Source organism: Parasteatoda tepidariorum, chromosome 1 (assembly GCF_982258835.1).
Source record: "Parasteatoda tepidariorum strain Cologne lab strain chromosome 1, Ptep-v5.0, whole genome shotgun sequence".
NCBI lineage: Eukaryota > Metazoa > Arthropoda > Arachnida > Araneae > Theridiidae > Parasteatoda > Parasteatoda tepidariorum.
In genome coordinates this window covers 95,355,358-95,374,684 of record NC_141755.1, presented here as the reverse complement: position 1 = coordinate 95,374,684, position 19,327 = coordinate 95,355,358, and the positions used below count along the sequence as shown (strand labels likewise).

At 26.3% G+C, this 19,327-nt stretch overlaps 1 protein-coding gene across 1 annotated transcript; it reads right to left on the bottom strand.

Annotated features, from left to right (window-relative positions):
* Window positions 1-1,795: 1,795 nt before the first annotated feature.
* On the bottom strand, window positions 1,796-19,047 carry LOC107451691 (RIB43A-like with coiled-coils protein 2). Its single transcript, XM_071179434.2, has 7 exons — window positions 18,944-19,047; window positions 16,570-16,703; window positions 15,091-15,172; window positions 9,196-9,415; window positions 6,562-6,802; window positions 4,151-4,378; window positions 1,796-2,323 (listed from the first exon to the last, which is right to left on the bottom strand). Exons 2-7 carry the CDS (start codon window positions 16,681-16,683, stop codon window positions 2,075-2,077), a joined length of 1,134 nt encoding a protein of 377 aa, XP_071035535.1. The 5' UTR covers window positions 16,684-16,703; window positions 18,944-19,047; the 3' UTR covers window positions 1,796-2,074.
* Window positions 19,048-19,327: the final 280 nt, after the last annotated feature.

Below are 19,327 nucleotides of genomic sequence, written 5' to 3'. Positions count from 1 at the left end.
ATTAAACAAACAAAAAATTGTTTTAATTTTGTATTCCAGCTATATGAATTTTAATGCACTTATATAGATAGGGGAGCAGCAACCCCAAGAATCCAATCGACGACAAAGACGAGTAAATATTAAAATTTATATAACAAGTATAATTTTAATTATAAAATTATTTTTATTCCTAAATATTGGGCTTCAAAATACTTGCAGAGTGAAATATGATTTTCAAACAAAGTTAATAGGAAAGTTTTATGTAATTAAAATTTAATTATTTTTTTACACTTAAAAAAAAATTGAGAACATTTTGTTGGAAATGTCATGAATTTTTTACTACAGAATAATTTTTGCATATATTTACATAAAAAATAAACTTTTTTATGAATATATTTCACTCTAATAGTTTTTCCTTTATTTTTTTTTTATTTATTTATTTTTTTTTCTTTGCCTTATGCAGTTACAAGTTTATTACACACCTCTTTTAACCTTTTCGGGAGTCATAAATGTGGTTGTATGGAATCAAGATAATAAAAAATAAAAAGTGGTAGCTTAAGTTTGGGCATAGCTAATTTGACAGAATTATTTTTGCTTTCACTTTAAATCTAACACATCCAATCCTAGTGTGTCAAAAGTGTAACTATACAATTTTCAATTCGAACTAAGTAGTGGTAAATTAAATAAAGCAAACTATTATAACCCCACTCACAAATAAACTGCTATAAAAATAGTTTGGCTACCAGTTTTATCTTTTTTACCCTGATTATCGACACCCTGAGAATGCATATAAGACTCCCCCTTCTCGAAGAGGTTAAGGGATATCTAATGAAGAGTTTGTGAAATTCATCCACACGTCTGTGCAAGCCACTGGCATATTGTACTGTACCTTTTTGAGTTTCAGTTTATTTTTTTAGGAAAATATTCTCGTAACTGTAAAATTAAACATAAATAAAAACAACATTTGAATTTTTCTGAGTAGTATTTAGCCTTTGAAATTTATATAATCAAAAAATAGTTTTTTTTTTAAATAATTACATATAACAGTGAAAATAACTTTTATAATGATCTTCGACGCCATTCAAAATAATTAAAACATCTTACTATTCAGAACTCTATTAATAAAAACAACAACTTTGATTTATTATAATAAAAAGCTAATTAAATAAACAGTGCTGGTAATGTGGTTCTAAAAAAAGCTATCTTCTAATAACTTCTAAAAAATTTCTTTCAACACAATGCTTATAATTTAGTTTCAATATTTAAAAGAAGCATAAAAGTGTTCAAAATAAATGTCCTTTGTTGTAAGTGTCAGTAATATGAAGATTATAATAACAAGTTAAAACTAATACATAATCAAAATAGCGATAAATATTATGAATTTAGAAATAATTTGAATTCAGGATAACTATACAACATAACTATAATTAACATAACTATAACATAACTATAACTATAACATAACTATAACATAACTATAACTATAACATAACTATAACATAACTATAGCATATCTATAACATAACTATAACATAACTATAACATAACTATAACATAACTATAACATAACTATAACATAACTATAACTATAATTAACTAAAAACTATCAAGACGGTTTTTCAATCTGCTTCCTATTGGGTACTAATTAAAAACAATGATAAATTTTCTTTTAAAATAGTAACGAAAACAGTATCCAAAGGAAGAAATTATATAGAAATTTAGTGTTTGCTCATAATGTCACATCAGTAAAACTGTACTGAAACTTAACCATGACCTCTGAAAATTAACAAGATCTCAAGAAAAAATACACAAAATACAAGCTGATTATCAGAATTTATTTAGAAACAGATGTGTATAAAAACATAAAAATTTAAAAACAGATATTTAGTTGTATAGTATGGACTGAATAATTTCTGCTAATGTAGATTTATTATTCAAAAAAAAAAAAAAAAAAAAAAAAAAAAACAATGTAAATGACTAGATAATGAACATGTGACTAAAGAATTCAAATTCATGACAATCATTTACACCTCAAAATAAATACAATAACATAATCTAACAATGCTGATTTTTGATGCCCAAAAGTACCAAAACATTATCGTGTTGTAGTATTAAACTGAGAGAAAAAGTCTTTGGATATTGTATTTTTGAATGCCACCTTATTCATGTAATCATTATGAAATTTTTGTTCTCTTGAAAGCTCATGATTTATAGACTGCAAGTTCTCATTCATGAGGTGTTTTATTCTTTTCTCCTCCTCTTTCAAGCGTAATGCTTCTTTCTCAAGATTCATAAGTTGTTGATCCCACACAGCATTTTCCAGTTCACCTGCTTCTCTCCTCCTCTGTAAATAACACCATAACAGCACACTCATTTAATGTAAATTTAGAAACATATTCCAATCTTAAATGGACGCTATATGGCAGGAGGCAGTATAGCGCCCATTTAATGTCCATGACACCATTTAGCGTCCATGACAAACGTAAATTCAAAATAAATACAGCTAAGTAATTTAATGTATAGAAAAAGCGAGTTCAGGTTAACTTGGAGTAAACCATGAAGTTTCAAATGCTCAAAAAAAATTAAAACATAAAAATGCTAACATATTATGGAAGAATTAGCAAAGCGATTTAAAGTATAGGAAAAGCGAGTTCAGGTAAACTTGGAGTAAACCATAAAGTTTCAAATGCTCAAAAAAAAAATTAAAATATAAAAATGCTAACATATTATGGGAGAATTATTTAAGAGATTTAAAGTATAGGAAAAGCGAGTTCAATAAAACTTGGAATAAACCATGAAGTTTCGAATGCTCAAAAAAAAATTAAAATATAAAAATGCTAACATATTATGGGAGAATTATTTAAGTGATTTAAAGTATAGGAAAAGCGAGTTCAGGTATACTTGGAGTTAATCATAAAGTTTCAAATGCTGAAAAAAAAATTAAAACATAAAAATGCTAACATATTATGGAAGAATTACCTAAGTGATTTAAAGTATAGGAAAAGCGAGTTCAATAAAACTTGGAGTAAACCATGAAGTTTCGAATGCTCAAAAAAAAATTTTTTTAAACATAAAAATGCTAACTTATTACGGAAGAATTACCTAAGTGATTTAAAGTATAAGAAAAGCAAGTTCAGGTAAACTTGGAATAAACCATGAAGTTTCGAATGCTCAAAAAAAATTTAAAATATAAAAATGCTAACATATTATGGGAGAATTATTTAAGTGATTTAAAGTATAGGAAAAACGAGTTCAATAAAACTTGGAGTAAACCATGAAGTTTCGAATGCTCAAAAAAAAAAATTTAAAACATAAAAATGCTAACATATTATGGAAGAATTACCTAAGTGATTTAAAGTATAGGAAAAGCGAGTTCAGGTAAACTTGGAATAAACCATGAAGTTTCGAATGCTCAAAAAAAATTAAAATATAAAAATGCTAACATATTATGGGAGAATTATTTAAGTGATTTAAAGTATAGGAAAAGCGAGTTCAATAAAACTTGGAGTAAACCATGAAGTTTCGAATGCTCAAAAAAAAAAATTTAAAACATAAAAATGCTAACATATTATGGAAGAATTACCTAAATGATTTAAAGTATAGGAAAAGCGAGTTCAGGTAAACTTGGAGTAAACCATGAAGTTTCAAATGCTCAAAAAAAAAATTAAAACATAAAAATGCTAACATATTATGGAAGAATTACCTAAGTGATTTAAAGTATAGGAAAAGCGAGTTCAGGTAAACTTGGAGTAAACCATGAAGTTTCAAATGCTCAAAAAAAATATTAAAACATAAAAATGCAAACAAATTATGGCAGAATTACTCAGGATTACACCGTATGGAAATTATTCTCCCATAATTAGTTTGCATTTTGATGTTTTGAAAATATTTTTCAGCATTTGAAACTCCATAGTTTACTCTAAAGTTTATCTGTACTCGCTTTTTCCATACTTCAAATTTTAAAATACCAATGTAGGTGAAACATTTGCTAAGAAAAGCTTTCCCTGAAATATCGAATCACCTTGAATGATATGATGGATGAGGATCTTAGTGGAAAAAGTCACATTTTAGTGAGTTTGAGTGGATTTAAAGGAGATAAGATTTAAATTTGAATGTGAAGAATTAATAGAAGGAAAAACAAAGTAATTTCTTTAATCATATTTTTAAATACCTTTTTCTCCTCTATTTGTCTAAGTTGTTCTTTATAAATTTCTTGAAGTTCTCCTTTGTTCATCCCTTTCCACCTGTCTCCAGGAACTCTATGAGAACCCAAACTGCTTCTTGCAGAAGAAAGATCTTCATTTAGAAGGGATTCATAGAAATTGAACTCAATATCTTTTTTCTTCTCAATATCATCCATAATTTTATCACTCATCTTCCTTTCAAGAGTTTGCAATGACTGAAAAATAGTTACCAGAAAATTTAAGTTGATAAGTAAGAAATGCTTTTTATTCCTTGCAAATCCCTAAAACAAATGTTCAGTATTATATTAAAATTACAGGCATTATGATTTGGGAGAGTCCCTATATCTAACATAGTTAAGAAGTTATGCACATAAGCTTCAAAATTGTCTAGAAAAGATAGTGGAATCAAGAGATAGAAAGTTTCTTCCACAGTGGGAAAAAAACATAGAAAAATCCCCCTCTGATAGGTTTCTTCATGACCAATATTTTGACAATATAATTGCAATCTAGTTAAAATAATAAGATTAATTTCCAAGCTATTTTATTTCCAAATTTATTTTTAAATCAGAGAAAAATAAATTTAAACAATTTGTAGGAAAAATAAATTTAATAATATTCTCCAAACACTTAAATAACTGTAGTTTTTCAATATTTCATTTTTTAAAAAATTTGTATAGTAAAATCCAATATTGTTTATTGAATAAAGAACTGCTTTAATATCAATAAAATCTTATTACTACAATTAAATTAACACATCCCATACTGAACGTACACACTAAGAATAACACATTGAAGTTATAATTACAAATAGCATACTTATTTTTCCTTATTCAAGTACAAACAAAAGTATCCAACAAAACATCAAATATACAATCAAAAGTATCCAACAAACTCTTGAATAATATTATCTATAAATTTTAAAATTATGAACAAAATAAAAATAAAAAACATTTTTTTAACAAAGTTGAGGAGAAAAACTTTTATTTTTCTGGTACTAAGTTAAATATTTGTTTGTTCTTTTGAAACTTCTTGCTAAACAACATCTTGATAATTTTTAGTTTCTTTCATTCTATCCAGTTTCTTCTAGTTTTTTCCAGTTTCCTCCTGTATTCTGAAAGAAATATTTTCTTCCAGACAAAATGCCAGCCCTGATGGAATCATTCACAACGCTTGGGGATGCTTTCCCAAAATCTAAATTTCTTATTATGCATCAAAATCATATAAATTGTAATATTACTTTTGCATCAGTTTAATTGATAACCTTATATGTGATTTTATCATTTATTTAGAGAGAGAGAATTAAAGAATGTTTTTAGTTTGTTTGCAAACTTTTCTACTAGAACTACCTTCTTATCAAAAAAAAAATAATGTTTTAGCAGGAAATAAAATGTTTATTTGACATATAATAGCACAAATAACTTGATAAAAGCGCTAAGTATGACTGTGAAAGTTAATTATGAAATTTAATTACTTAACATATATAATCAATTAACATTATTTTTGCATAACAGGTTTTTCAACAGTTATGATTCATTTTAAAAGTAAGAAAAGAGAATACATAGCTATAATTTTGATAATACTCTATCTTTTGGGGGTTTAAAATTATTAGGATAAAGAGATGGAATCTTAACATTTGAGGAGCAAAACCACTATATGAATCTTCTGTTCAACATTGGCTATAAGATAAAATTTCTCATGTAGTATCAAAGTTTAAAAGATTGTACTAAGGTAGAATGAGAAAAAAATCCCAAATTGGAAAAAATTATGTTTATAGTTACTGGGTGATTAAAAATCAAACCTTGGTAGTTAAAATAATTTTTATTTCATTTGCTGTGATTTTATTAGAATATTTTTATGCTATTTATTAAATGCTATTGAAAGTTTAGGTAAATCAAATCATTAAAATAAAACAATCATAATTACAAAATTACATCACACAATTAATTAATTAATCATAAAGTCCTTTACTAGCAGATGTCTCAACTTCATAACAAAGCTTCAGGTTAATCATTCTACATCCCAACAATCACCTAAAATTTCTATTAGAAACATTACTTATGGATTTACTTAAAAAGAAAACTAAAAATGAAAACCATATTTTTTTCCTTTTGTATAGAAAACTATATCTTGTGAAATAAATATCTAATAGAAAATTATAAGATTTTTCAACTATTTTGAATAAATGTAGTAATACCAGGCCAGGTACAAGCTAAGTAATCACCAGTTTCCCTGAGTACTTGGACCCAGCAACATTTGAGAACCTGGTACACCTTCAAAAGTGATGGTTAATATTTCAAATTTTAGAACTTAAAAATATAAAATTACAGAATATGTTAAACAAATTACATATATTGTTGTTACAATAATGATAAACATCTTACAAAGTTAAATATTTTACCATCAATTTGTTATCTCTCTTAAGGCTCTCGATCATCTTCTTATAATTTTCTTCTTGCATCTTCTCTAAAAGCATAGCTTTGCGATCTTGATCAAGTAAAGCTTTTTCCCATTCCTGAATCTCTCTGTCTTTTTTATAATTTTCAAGGCGCTTCTCGTGCATTTGTTGCAACAAAAGATCTCGAATCTGCTGTTTCTGCTTTTTGCTTCTATTTTTATTGTTTAAATCTTCTCCGTCCAATCTACAAAATAACTTACTTTAATCCAAAAGAAAAAAAGAAAAGTTTTCAGAAATATAAAGAAAAATTTTTAAGAAGTTTTAAGTGAAAAAACGAACAAAAAAAGACTTTAACAAAAAGAGATATCAAAACAACTATTATTTTTCAAAATACCCAGAAACCTCTGAAACATTAAAAAAAGCTATTTATATTTATGACTAAAAGAGTAATTTAAGACACTGTATACAAGTTAAGTAAGTTTTGAAATATGAAATGTTTTGATGTAATTTCTGTGATCATAAAAAAAGTTCAAAAAGTGTGAAGTAGCAACTTTAATGACAAGCTAGCTCCAACTCTGATTAAATCTTACCTACCACTTCTTTAACCCTTTATAAAGTCCTGAAAAGTATCTTCTCATCAGCTTTAATCTCAATGGTAATTTTTTTATTTATCTACGATTTGTGCAGCCATCTGCTGATAGGTACAGAGAGTACAAAAAAAACTAACAGTTAAGGGCTTTGTTTATATAAATGTGGATAATAGCATAGATTAGAGTGGAGTGAAAAAAGAGAAACTAACACTGGGCATCTATTTTTTCTTGCATATTATGCATTCGTTCTTTTGATCACATTTCATAGAATTTATTTGCAGTTATAAGCACAGAGTTCATAAATTTTGTTATTTATAAACACAAAAATTCAAATTTATAGTCACTTCTTTACAGAAAGTAAAAATTTAAAAAATCTCCTTTCCACCAAAATAAATAACTAAAATCGATTTTAGACAAATGAATTTCTTTTCATTAGTCAATCTTGACCACAAAAATATTTTAACTTAATATTACTAGAAAAAAAGAGCCCCAAACTTATTCTACAACAGCTGAATCATATTTTTAGAAAATATTAATAAAAGTTACCTCATGCATCATATTCACAAAAGGAAAAAATTCTAAAATATTGCATAAGCAATTATTTTTAAGTCCATAAAATAATATCTAGCTATGCATCGATTAATACAGCGAAGAAAAGAGCACAACATAATTTTACCCTCCAACAGAATATTTAAAATAATTATAAGCAAAAGTATTTAAAGTACAGATGTAGACAACACAGAATTCCAAAACTATTTGCAATTATTACAGTTGTATGGATTTCCAGAAAAAAAACACTAAAATTAAATTTAACAACTTTTATTCACAAATAGAAAATTATTATACAAACAGTAAAACTTTGGTCAGAAAACCTCACTCATTACCGATCAGAATAATACTGACTCCTTTTAGGAAAGAAGTTATTTTCAGAATGAAACTCAATGGTAGCACCATCTCTGAGATGAAACAATAAAGTCAGAACATTCTGATTTGAATTACACACATCTCTATCATCCGATTTAGTATTATTGTATAGTAAATTATTACTCATAATTGATTAATCAACGTGTATAGTAAAGGCAAAGAGGTGTAAAGTAAAGGAAAAAATTCAAATATTTATTTGCATACTTAGTTACTTTTGTTTACAACTAGTTTAACAATTACAAGGAAAAAGTAAATCTTACGTTCTACAAAAATATTGATAGAAATTTTTTCTAAAGCTTTATTTTCAGAATTCTTCATTAACTTTTCTTTTCCTAAGATTTTATAATAAAAATTGGTCATTGCTCAACTATCTATGTACTGATGAAATTTCATTCTCCCCCTCTCTCTCTCTTTAAATAATAATCATAATGCATCTGGCTTTTTATGTTGTATACGAATTGTTCAAATCATATTAAGTTTTCATTTCTATCTTGAAAATATATTCCACTTTTAACAATATTGGAAGAAAGATCTGGTAGTAAAAAGATCTGCAATGTAAAATAATTATTTAGTGAAGCAAAGAAATTTATTTTAGTTCAAATAATTAATTGGTTCATTTATAAAATATTTTTAACTTTCTAACCATAATTTTAAAAAAAGTTCGTATCTTCTATTTTCTACTTGTGTCATCATCGTGGTCATTATTGATCCAACAACATCTTGGAGTAGCCTTTAGCTTTCTCCAGGCAGTTATTTTCTTGCCCTTTCAATACCACAATTGCTCTGAAATCTGAATTAATGAAGTCCAGCCATCAAAGTCAACTGGTTTTTAGTTCTACTTCCAACTGGTTTATGTTTAAAAAACTCACATGTTCTGTTAGTCTTATCTAAACGACAAATATACCTGACAAATTTCATTTTATTTAACTTTATAAATTTTTTTACATCAATTTCCTTGTAAATTTCCATATATATTTATGTACTTTGCTACATGTACTTGAAATAAAATTTACTGAAGAACTTCTCATTTTTATAATCTACAATCCTATATATGATCAACAACCATTTACTCATATAAAAAGAAAGGCCAAAAAATATTATTTAATTTTAACAACTAACATACTTTTGTAATCCAGATATAGGACAAAGATCATTATCTGATATCCTGGGAGGAAGTTCTTTCTTTTTCCCATCGGGATCATATAAGTCAAAATCTCTTCTAAATTCAGGTCTCTGTGCAGTAAGGCGATATTCATCCATTTTCTTATTAACTTCACGAACTTGGTCATTTTTTTGTTGCTCAAAAAGAAGGGCAAGTTTGTCGTTATTTATAGCTTCTTCAGCTGAAATATGCATCAAAAAAAATTTTTATTCAAAAAGCTTTGGCAGGCTGGACAAAAATTAGTCTCCCTACATCGAAATTTATGGAGTGAATCTGAAGCACTACCTATCTTCATTTTTAGCCTCCACACAGTCAGATTGAGATTAATATTCGAAAAATAAATCTAATCTATGTAATTTAAACTTCTTTTGTACATTTTTCTAAAAAAAAAAACTTTTGAATTTTTTTAGTTATCTTTCAAAATGTAAACCAATTAAATTTGAAATAAGTTTGTCTCAGTACTGGATTTACTGGTGATAGAACACTGATAGATTTCAGGTTACCTCATTACAGTTCGAATTCACTAAAATTTTAGTATATTGTACCTCAAAAAGCTTCTAAAAATAATTCTTAATAGCAATATATTGGTAAATAGAAACTTTCAGTAAATTAACGGCCTGACTTCATTATATCTTATCAGAAATGTTACATTTTAAAAAAAAAATAAATGAAAAAATTATTTTTCCCTTGTCTTGCAAAGTGGGCAATGAACCCAAAAAATATTGTGAAACTATGCCATAGAATATCTGTGGGACCTACAAAATCTTATAAAATTACCTTGTGTACTGAATCTAAGAAATAATTAAGTCCATGGACGGAGTTGCACATCATTAAATTATTACCTTTCATTATTTATCTGATTGTGACTAATTTTTTGTCCAATGAGCTTGTGAGTAATTCATCCTATTATTGGAATGTTGTTAAGAATCAACACTTTATTTTTAACCTTTTAACTTCAAAATATCGTGTAGGCTAGATAATAATGTACACATGCACATCTGTACACACTCAGATTTAGTGAAGAAGAATTTCTGAAATTGATACAAATTTTAAATTTAAAAAAAATCTTATTTTGCTAGCTTCATGAAGGCAATATAGTCTACTTTGATGATTATAAAAAAGAGTAATGTATGATAATTTATTAAAAAATATAAAGCCTTGCATACAAACTACTTTGATACTCAAAAAACGAAAACAGATTTGAAGGGCCTAAGCATTTAACTTAAGCATATTAATATGAGGACTGATATGTTTAAAAATTTATCATGCACAAAAACACAATAATTTTTCAAACTATAAAGTTTACTCTAATAGTAGATCTTTAGATAAAATATTTTTTTATACTGTTTTCTCTTATTTATTGACAGTATTTCAAAGTAATTTTAAATTTATACAAAAAGTTAAAACATGGCAACAAAACAGTTTCATAAATAGCCATTATCTAAAAGATTTAAAACATTTTAGCCAACGAAGTGCATTAAAGATGTACAATTTTAACAAGTCCTTTGTTATAATTTTATAACTTTGTTCAATAATAATATAAAATTATATTATATTTTTTATTGTATAGGTCTAAAGCTGCCTTTAAGTTTTATGAATATAGTATATACATAGTATAACTATCATAGTATAATTATCATAGAATGGTATCAATACATTTTCATACAGTTTAAAGCTAAAAGCATCATTAAAAGTTCAAATTTGCTACACAGATATTACAAATAATTAGGAGGCATCGCTCCCTGCTCTCTGGCGCTCGCCAACCCTCGGAACTGCTTTCACAGTTCATTTTGGATTGCTTCGCAATCCAATGCTCGCTCTGCTCGCTCATTGGGTACGTTCTTAACGTCTAGCTTTTGTATACTTTTTTTAATACTGAAGTTCCGAAAACTTTTCACTGTAGAAACTTTTAAACCTGTACATTTCAATATTAATTTGAAATTGCAAACAGTTCACATATTTTGTTTAATCATACTATTCTAAATTTCAGTTGTTGAGAAAAGTAACTGTTGTAAGTTTTGTTTTAAAGTCTTTCCCACCAGTGGGCTAAAGCCATGTGTTGTAAAACAATATGAAATAGTAGTCTGCCACTGAACGCCGGATGTAAAGCATCGGCTTCGATGAAGATAATTTTGTATTTTTAATTCTGAAAAGGGCGCCACCCTAATAATATAGAATTTGTAATATAAATGTATATATTTTTGATTGTTGATGAAGGCCTGTACTGTTCTCTGTATATATGAAGAAAACAATGTAAATATTTAAGTGTTGTGAAAAGAATCTTATTTAGTTGTGCAAAGTACTTCTTTAAAAATGAAAACTTTTGCCACCAGCGGAAAAGAAATACATCCAAAATTTGGGAGCCATGTAAGAGAATTATATATATTAGATTATTATTACATAGCTAATATTTGCTAAATCAGTGCTATTACTATATTTATATTCTATATTATTGCTAATTATTATTATTAGCTTATTGCAATTGAAAGAAACTAATAGTATAAAAAGACAAAACACGCTTTATATAAAGCGCACAAGCTTTATATATATATATATAAAGCTTGGGGGAAAAACTACTTGTTTATTTTGAACCTATATTTTTTTTTCTTAAGAAGGATTTTTTTTTAAATTTTACTTAAACAATATGTCGAAGAATATTTTAAGCTCTTAATTTTAATTGAATAAACCATTCCAAAGTATTTTATAGCATTTAACTATTATATTAAACAAATAGTTAATTTTTTCAATAAACAATTCAAAAATATCTACTTTTGTTCCATAAATATGCTAACATAATAATAAAAAAGTGAACTGAGGACATTAAATATGCTTTTAAATTATTCAGTTCTTCTCCTTTTTACACTTACTTTACAACTCTGCTTAGCAAGCAAATAAACACTTAACATTAAAATTTTATTTCAGTAATACAGTAAAACCTTTTTTTGTGCGGTGGATAGGGACCGCATAAAAGAAATCGCACAAAAAAAAAATTCGAAAATTTTATAAATTCTGACATGTAATAAGCAAGTTTGTACCATATACCACCAGAAACTTTTTTTATGCGGTTGATAGGGACCGCATAAAAAAAGTCGGACTCAGAAAATACATCAATGATTTATGAAATAGATAAGAGAATGCTTTCAATAAAAGTAAATAATTAAATTCGACCTAAAGAAATTTTAAAAATATTTAATTCTTCATTGTACATATACATGTAGAAGTTTTCAAATTATACATTAAATAGTTTGCTGCTACTCGTCGTAATCCAAAACGCGCATCTTCTTGGAATGAATTGGTTGAAAATTGCTTGAAAATAGGATTTCAATTTATTTGTTTTTTGGTACCATAAAGTCAGTGATCTGATAAAATAAAATAAAAATCGAAAAAACTGCATATAAATAGAAACAAAAGTAATTAATTTTTTTACCTTTAATCTCACTATAAAATGAATCCTTAATCTAATGAATCATGTATAGAACTCTGAATACGAAGCGTATAGTATTTGAGATACGCGCAGACGAGAATTTACAAAATAAAAATAACGGTTTAATTTTAAAATACTAAGTATTTTATCACAGCAAACGATTTTTTACTGATTTACTTCAACTTGTTTAGCGCAGAATAAATTTTAAACAGAAGAGAAAATGGAGTTGACGATAATAAATGAAGTAATGAAAGTAAATAAACAGAGCATCGCGAAGTTCAGATACATCGTTGTCAAGGAGACCACGTAATCAGAGTTCGTCCACAACATGCATATGCACATTGATAGGAAACATTAAACTGGTGCTAACGCCGTTAAGATCCATATACCGCATAAAAATAATTCGCACAAAAAAAATCGCACAAAAATAGAATCGCATAAAACCAATCGCACAAAAACAGAATCGCATAAAAAAGGACTGCACAAAAACAGGTCTCACTGTATATGTTGAAGAATGACTTCCTCTCTTGCTTGTCTGTAATATAAAAATGCTATACTTTGGCATTATTTATTTTATAACATTATTTAGTTGTAAACAATTTATGTTACTATTAAGTTTTATGGAATATACATTTCTTATTTTTTATAATCTTCTAAATCAATACAAACTTTAACAAATTTAAGGGAATATATCATACATATTTCATATAGATCATTTTTTAAAAAAAATGGAATGATGAAAAGGCACAAAAATGATATGGGTCGAACAGAAAATGATAAAAGTATGCTTTAGTAATAAAGGTAATAAAGCATAAACTACTTTTTTCATTTATTTCTGCACAATGGTGCTTTAAGTTTAATAATATCAGAAGTATAGTTGTTCTGAAATTTCTGATTTTCCTAATAAAAAATATGTTGTTGCTATTTGTCCTTTACTTTTTCAATCGCCCTGATCTCTGACTTGTGTGCATTCAGAACACCCCATTTTCAACGATATCTAATGCAGTTCTTTAAAAAAAAATTTGAAAAATCTAAGATTTGAATGTTTGATTTAATATCTTTTTTAACTAATAGTTCATACAGAAGCTTACTTTTGAATACAATTGCTGAGACACATGATTCTTTGTGTTTTTGCTTTAAATAATTGAAATCCCACGTTAAAAAATTTTACTAAAGAAGTCATGAATTTGATTTCAAACTTTAAATGCAAGAAACAATAGTAACTATAATAGATATCGATTATCTTTTTAATGCGACAGTATCATTAAAATTCCGTAAATATTCATCTCACTTTATTAGAATTGCTTGGTAAATACATTAATAGAGGTCTAATGGAAAAATGGTTAAAACTTTTTTTATTGTGCTTAAATAGAGCAAATTTTACTTTGCTTTAGTTTGTTGTTTACCCTTTTTAAAAGTAGTCTGGAACATGTATGCTGTATCAAAAATGTCTGGTTTAGTTACTTTAGCCTCAATTTTAGCCTAGGTTTATAATTTTCTTATTAACATAATGCTGCCTTAAATAAAATGAAATACAATAAAAATATTCTAAATGAATTGTAAATGTTTTTGTAAGAATTGTATTTAATACAAAAAATGATTTTCGAAAATATTACAAAAATGAATAAAATCATAATACAATATAAATTTGTTTACACTAATAACAGAAAAAAATTCTAAACATAAACCGAAAGTAAAGTGTAAAATTTAGACAAGCATTTCATTTCCAATTATGCTTTTGATTGTAACAAGCATATGTTTTTGACAAGATAAGAAAAAAGCTTCTCTAACTAAAGCTTTTTTTAACTCATTAAATAGTAATTACAATACTGAACTAACTTTAACAGAAAAACAAAAAATGGATTTAGTGATGCTGTATTTAATTTTAAGCATTCTCAGAACACTTTTTCTCGCATCAATTTGTTTTTATGGATATTTTTGTAAGAAAGCTATCACATCTAAATATTTAAAAATTATGTACTATATTTGTTTAAAACAAATGCAGATTTTCATTTGTATATAAAATTAAAAGAGAAAATTTTTTATATTTTTTCAACTGATTTTATTCAAATTATAACTATTTAGATTAATAAATAATAAAAAATTTAAATTTTAAAAAGACTATTAAAAAATATTTAGTTTAAAAGCATGGTTTAAATCAGTGAACACTATATATATATATATAAAATAAATAAGAATAATACAGTCAATTCAAGAGATTATAATTTTTCAAAAAAACAAAGAAAGCAATTTTACATACTTTAGATTTTACTCTTTTAAGTTTAACCATACATTTTTTAGTGAATAAAAAAAATAATCAATTGAATATAAAGATTTTCATTGTGTTTATTTAATCTTCAATGTACTAAAAATTTACAAAAATTAAAGAGGAAAAAACTATCAAAGATTATGAATTAGAATTTAGTGTTTACCAAATTTTCTGTCTCTTTCTTCTTCTTTTGCTCTTTGAAATTTGGAATCATGAACTTGCCAATTCAGGGCTTCAACATCAATCTAAAAAGGGAGCAAAAAGTTAAAAATAAAGAATTCAATAATCGATAAACTAAAAATGAAAAACATAATTTGAAGAATCAGGATTTTAATTTTAAAAAAATTCATATTCTTATTAAAATATAACTAATGTAAAGAAAATTAGACAGACTTCATAATAAAAAGAAAATTAAACTTTCATAGTCCATCATTTATGCAAATAGAGCATAGAAAGTAGTTTTAAAAATAAAACTTCAACTAGAGAACAAATATATTCTACAAAATACCAGGGTTTTCACTTAGCTTTATTTTAATTGGGTTCCAGGAGCTTACGCTCTACATGCATAAACTTTTCAAGAAAAACTAAGATCGGAAATTAAAAATGCATTTCTTATTAGCAAGTTAAAACTTCGTTAAAAAGTTTGAAATTATATAAAACTGCGCATCACAGAAGTAAATGATAAAAACATGCTCTAAATTAAATAAAGATCAAATATAAAACATTCATATTTTTAAGTTACTACCCATATATTATTTACTTTATGAATTATAAAAATCCTATACTAACTGGATATTAAAAATTATCTCATCAACTTAAATAGCCTCATGAGGAAAGAAGTTAAAAACATATTAAAGAATCTTCTAAAACACATTATTTTAAAACCAACATAAAAATTTAAGAACAATTTTTCAGCATCATACTCATTATATTGATTTGACATTATATTGATTTGATTTTACATTTATCATACAGAAGCTCTGCCTTTTGATAAATCATTTTTCTCTCAATAACTCGTTTTAGCCAATACAACAGCTTTTCAAACACTACTAAACTACTTTTTTATTTTCAAAATCATAACAGTCGATTAATTATTGAGAAAACTTTACAAAACTATTGCAATGATTATTGAATTGATATAAAAATAAACTATGGGGATAATCTACTCTACTTTTTTTAATTTTTCATTACCATAGTGTCTTCTGGAGAAAAAAAAAAATTCTCACAACATTTGGTGTTGGGAAAAAAATTTCTAGAGATTTAATTTATGAATCACACATGAACCATTTGGCATACATTGAATTATTGCACACTTTTACATATTTGGATTGTAGCAAAAACTACTCTGATTGTTAAATAATTTTTAGTTATTTTCATTATTCATTAATTAATAGAAATAATATAGCTAAAAAAAGTTATATAGAGTTGAGTTAAATGTAGAGTTTGATGTCAAAAATCTCCAATTCTTACCAAATTTTCTTCAATTCCTCAACTCTGACTCACCTTGGTTGAAAACAAAATCCTGGGGAAAATAAGTCAGAGTGCAAAAAAGTTTTAATCAAAAAAAATAATTAAAAACAAACTAAAATACTATCAAATACATACATGACCAATAAAAATATTTCAATAAATTTTTTTTTACCCCAATCTGTCTGACTTTACTGTTGAAAATACGTTGTTTTCGCTGTTCCTCAACTATTCTTCTTCGATTTATGCTCGCAGTTAATTTTTCATCAAGAGGAAGATTTAATGCCATGTTGTTGCTTTGTGAGAAAGCTGTTTTAACAAAAAATAAAATAAAATTAATATTTTCAAAATTTTGATCATATCTAAATACATAAATATTATATTTGTTGATGGAATCTATTATCTTTGTTGTATTCCTAGTGACTATGAATAGGATAAAAAAAAATTTATTGACTTCAAATTAAGAAGAGAGAAAAAAACTCATAAAAACTATCAAAATGAGTTCCTAAAATATTTGCATGACAGAGAAAATTACCACTTTTGTTTTGAAGATTGTAATGTCAAGGCACAACCTGACATTTGTAGTTGCATAAAATTAATATTTATATTAGGCTGAAAAGTATCTAGGTCATAACTATTTGTCCTCGATAGTTAATAAAAATAATTAATGTTCAAACCAGCCATTGGCAAAACTTGCAGCGGGAGGTGAAAAAATAAGGAATAAAGAAACAGTTGCCTGTTACCAACTTTTAAAACCTGTGTGTCATATGCAAAACTCATTAAAACTATATAGTTTGACTCTTTTTAGTCATACGATTTAATCACATTTGTATAGGCTATTAATAAACAAAAAGTATTTTGGTATTAATAATTTTTTGCATTAACTGACATCAATTGCATCAGAGTTGGCAAAGTTTAGGACAGAATGGATTAATCCACGGTTTAATCAGTCTTGTCCAAAACTGTCTAAAACCCTTTTACTCAGATTATGCCATAATTTTAAAAAAATATTGTGAAAAATAAAATGTTAATTTTTGAACAAGAAACAAAATGAATGCAATTTATTGTCTTATTAAAAAAGTTTATTATTATATTTAATATTGCATTATTTATCCTTATGCAAAAACATAATGTATCAGTATAAAAAGCATATACATTCATATTTAAGGGATAAGGTATTCACTTTTGTTGTTCAATGAATTGTGGAGCCTCGAAAGTTATAAATCTTTTCCTGTTATATTATTTTCTTTCAATAAGTTTAAGCAAACTGCATAAATAGCATCAAATATTTATTAATATATGTAATTATTAAGGGTTACACATATAGAATGTTTACCTTTTACCAAAGTGCAAGCTTTTGGACACTTTAATACAGTTTTAGTCAGTTTAGGACAATTTAAGACATTTAAATACAGTTAAACCCATGTGTCCTGTCTAAAACCAGTTTAGGACGTCCAAAACCCCAACACTGAGTCACATATTATTAAATGTTACACATTTTGAAATGTGTAACATTAATTAAATAGTGGTAGAGTGTGGAACTTCATCTTATCCAGCTTTTTGGTCATTTGGCCTATCTCTCCCTCACATTAGATCAGATAGTTGGGAGTTTACTGCAGTGTTCTCCCTAAACGTTTTTAGAAGGGTGGCCTGCCCTTTGATCGTTAGAAATGCACCTACTTTGCCTCTTTTGTAAAAATAAGTCACCCTCCCTCCAAAACACTGCTTTTTTATTCTATTTTTTCAGGAAAAGGTTGTTTTCTTAACCACCTGTTTTAATGAAAAGTTCACTTTAGATTTATTTAGTTATTTATAATTATTTAACTTAAATTTTTAATTTCCTTCCTTCATTTTAGTAAGATTTTTCTTATGTTTTCTAGTTATATAGTTAAAATCTGCATGAAATTCGACACCAGAAATATTCACATAAAGAGAAGAGGATATTGTATAAAAATCAAACTGTCTAAAATAATTATAACTAGTAAGAACCTTGGCCCAAGTTGGGCTCGAAATTGTTGAGACCTATAAGAACATATGCACCAAGGGACCAATACTGTGATGAATAGGTTTTTTAATATTGATCCTAGAATGGCCTATATTGGCAGGATGATAAATATAAAATATGGGATGAATCGGACAATTCTATCTATGGCCAATAGCGGGAAATAACGACCATTTGAACCCTCAGTGAGTCAAAATTCGTAAATATCGGTGCAGTGAGGACCCAAGTTATTTTGCTGCTAGGAATAATTCTGCAACACAACACAATAGTTTTTTAAAGTTTTAAAAAATAATAATAATAAAGCTATTTTGAATTTAAAATCCATAAAAAAACAGCTCTATAAAGATAGTTTCAATATGTAATCAGCTAAAAATTTCTATTATTGATCACGTTTAATGCTAAGTTCTTATACAGTAAACTGGAATATGAGCAATGCATAAACTAAAGAAACAAATAATTTTTTTTAATTTAAACATCATTTAAGCCTATTGGTAGACCAAGCATATAGCTTTTATAAGAAAAAAAATGAGTAACTTAAAGCTCATACATGTAAAAAGAAAGTAAAAACAAGCAGTCTAGATAGGAAATTATTCAAAATTTTGAGTAAATAAACAAACGATAGCACCGACAGTTGTTGCCATGACAATGGTTCGCACAGTCCCAGTTATACTGAATGCTTTAATGATTGCTGTTACAGATGCTTTAATAATATTTCATAAATGATTTAAAATTGAAATAATCCCTCTTTTAAATTTATTATAAAAACTTGAGACGTAAAAAAAAAAATCAGCAATTTCATTACTTAAATTTACTTATTTCTCAAATATCCTTGATTTCCAAAAACGCTCAAAAAAAGTAAACTAGATGTGATTAATGGCACTGAATCTTTTTTTTAGTGATTTTAAATTATTTAATTTACCAAAACTAACAA

Coding starts and splice junctions, on each gene's coding strand:
- LOC107451691 (XM_071179434.2), bottom strand. CDS start 16,683: ATGGCATTAAATCTTCCTCTTGATGAAAAATTAACTGCGAGCATAAAT. Junction 9,416..15,090: donor AGAAAGAGACAGAAAATTTG/GTAAACACTAAA, acceptor TGCATATTTCAG/CTGAAGAAGCTATAAATAAC. Junction 2,324..4,150: donor GACAAATAGAGGAGAAAAAG/GTATTTAAAAAT, acceptor TGTTATTTACAG/AGGAGGAGAGAAGCAGGTGA.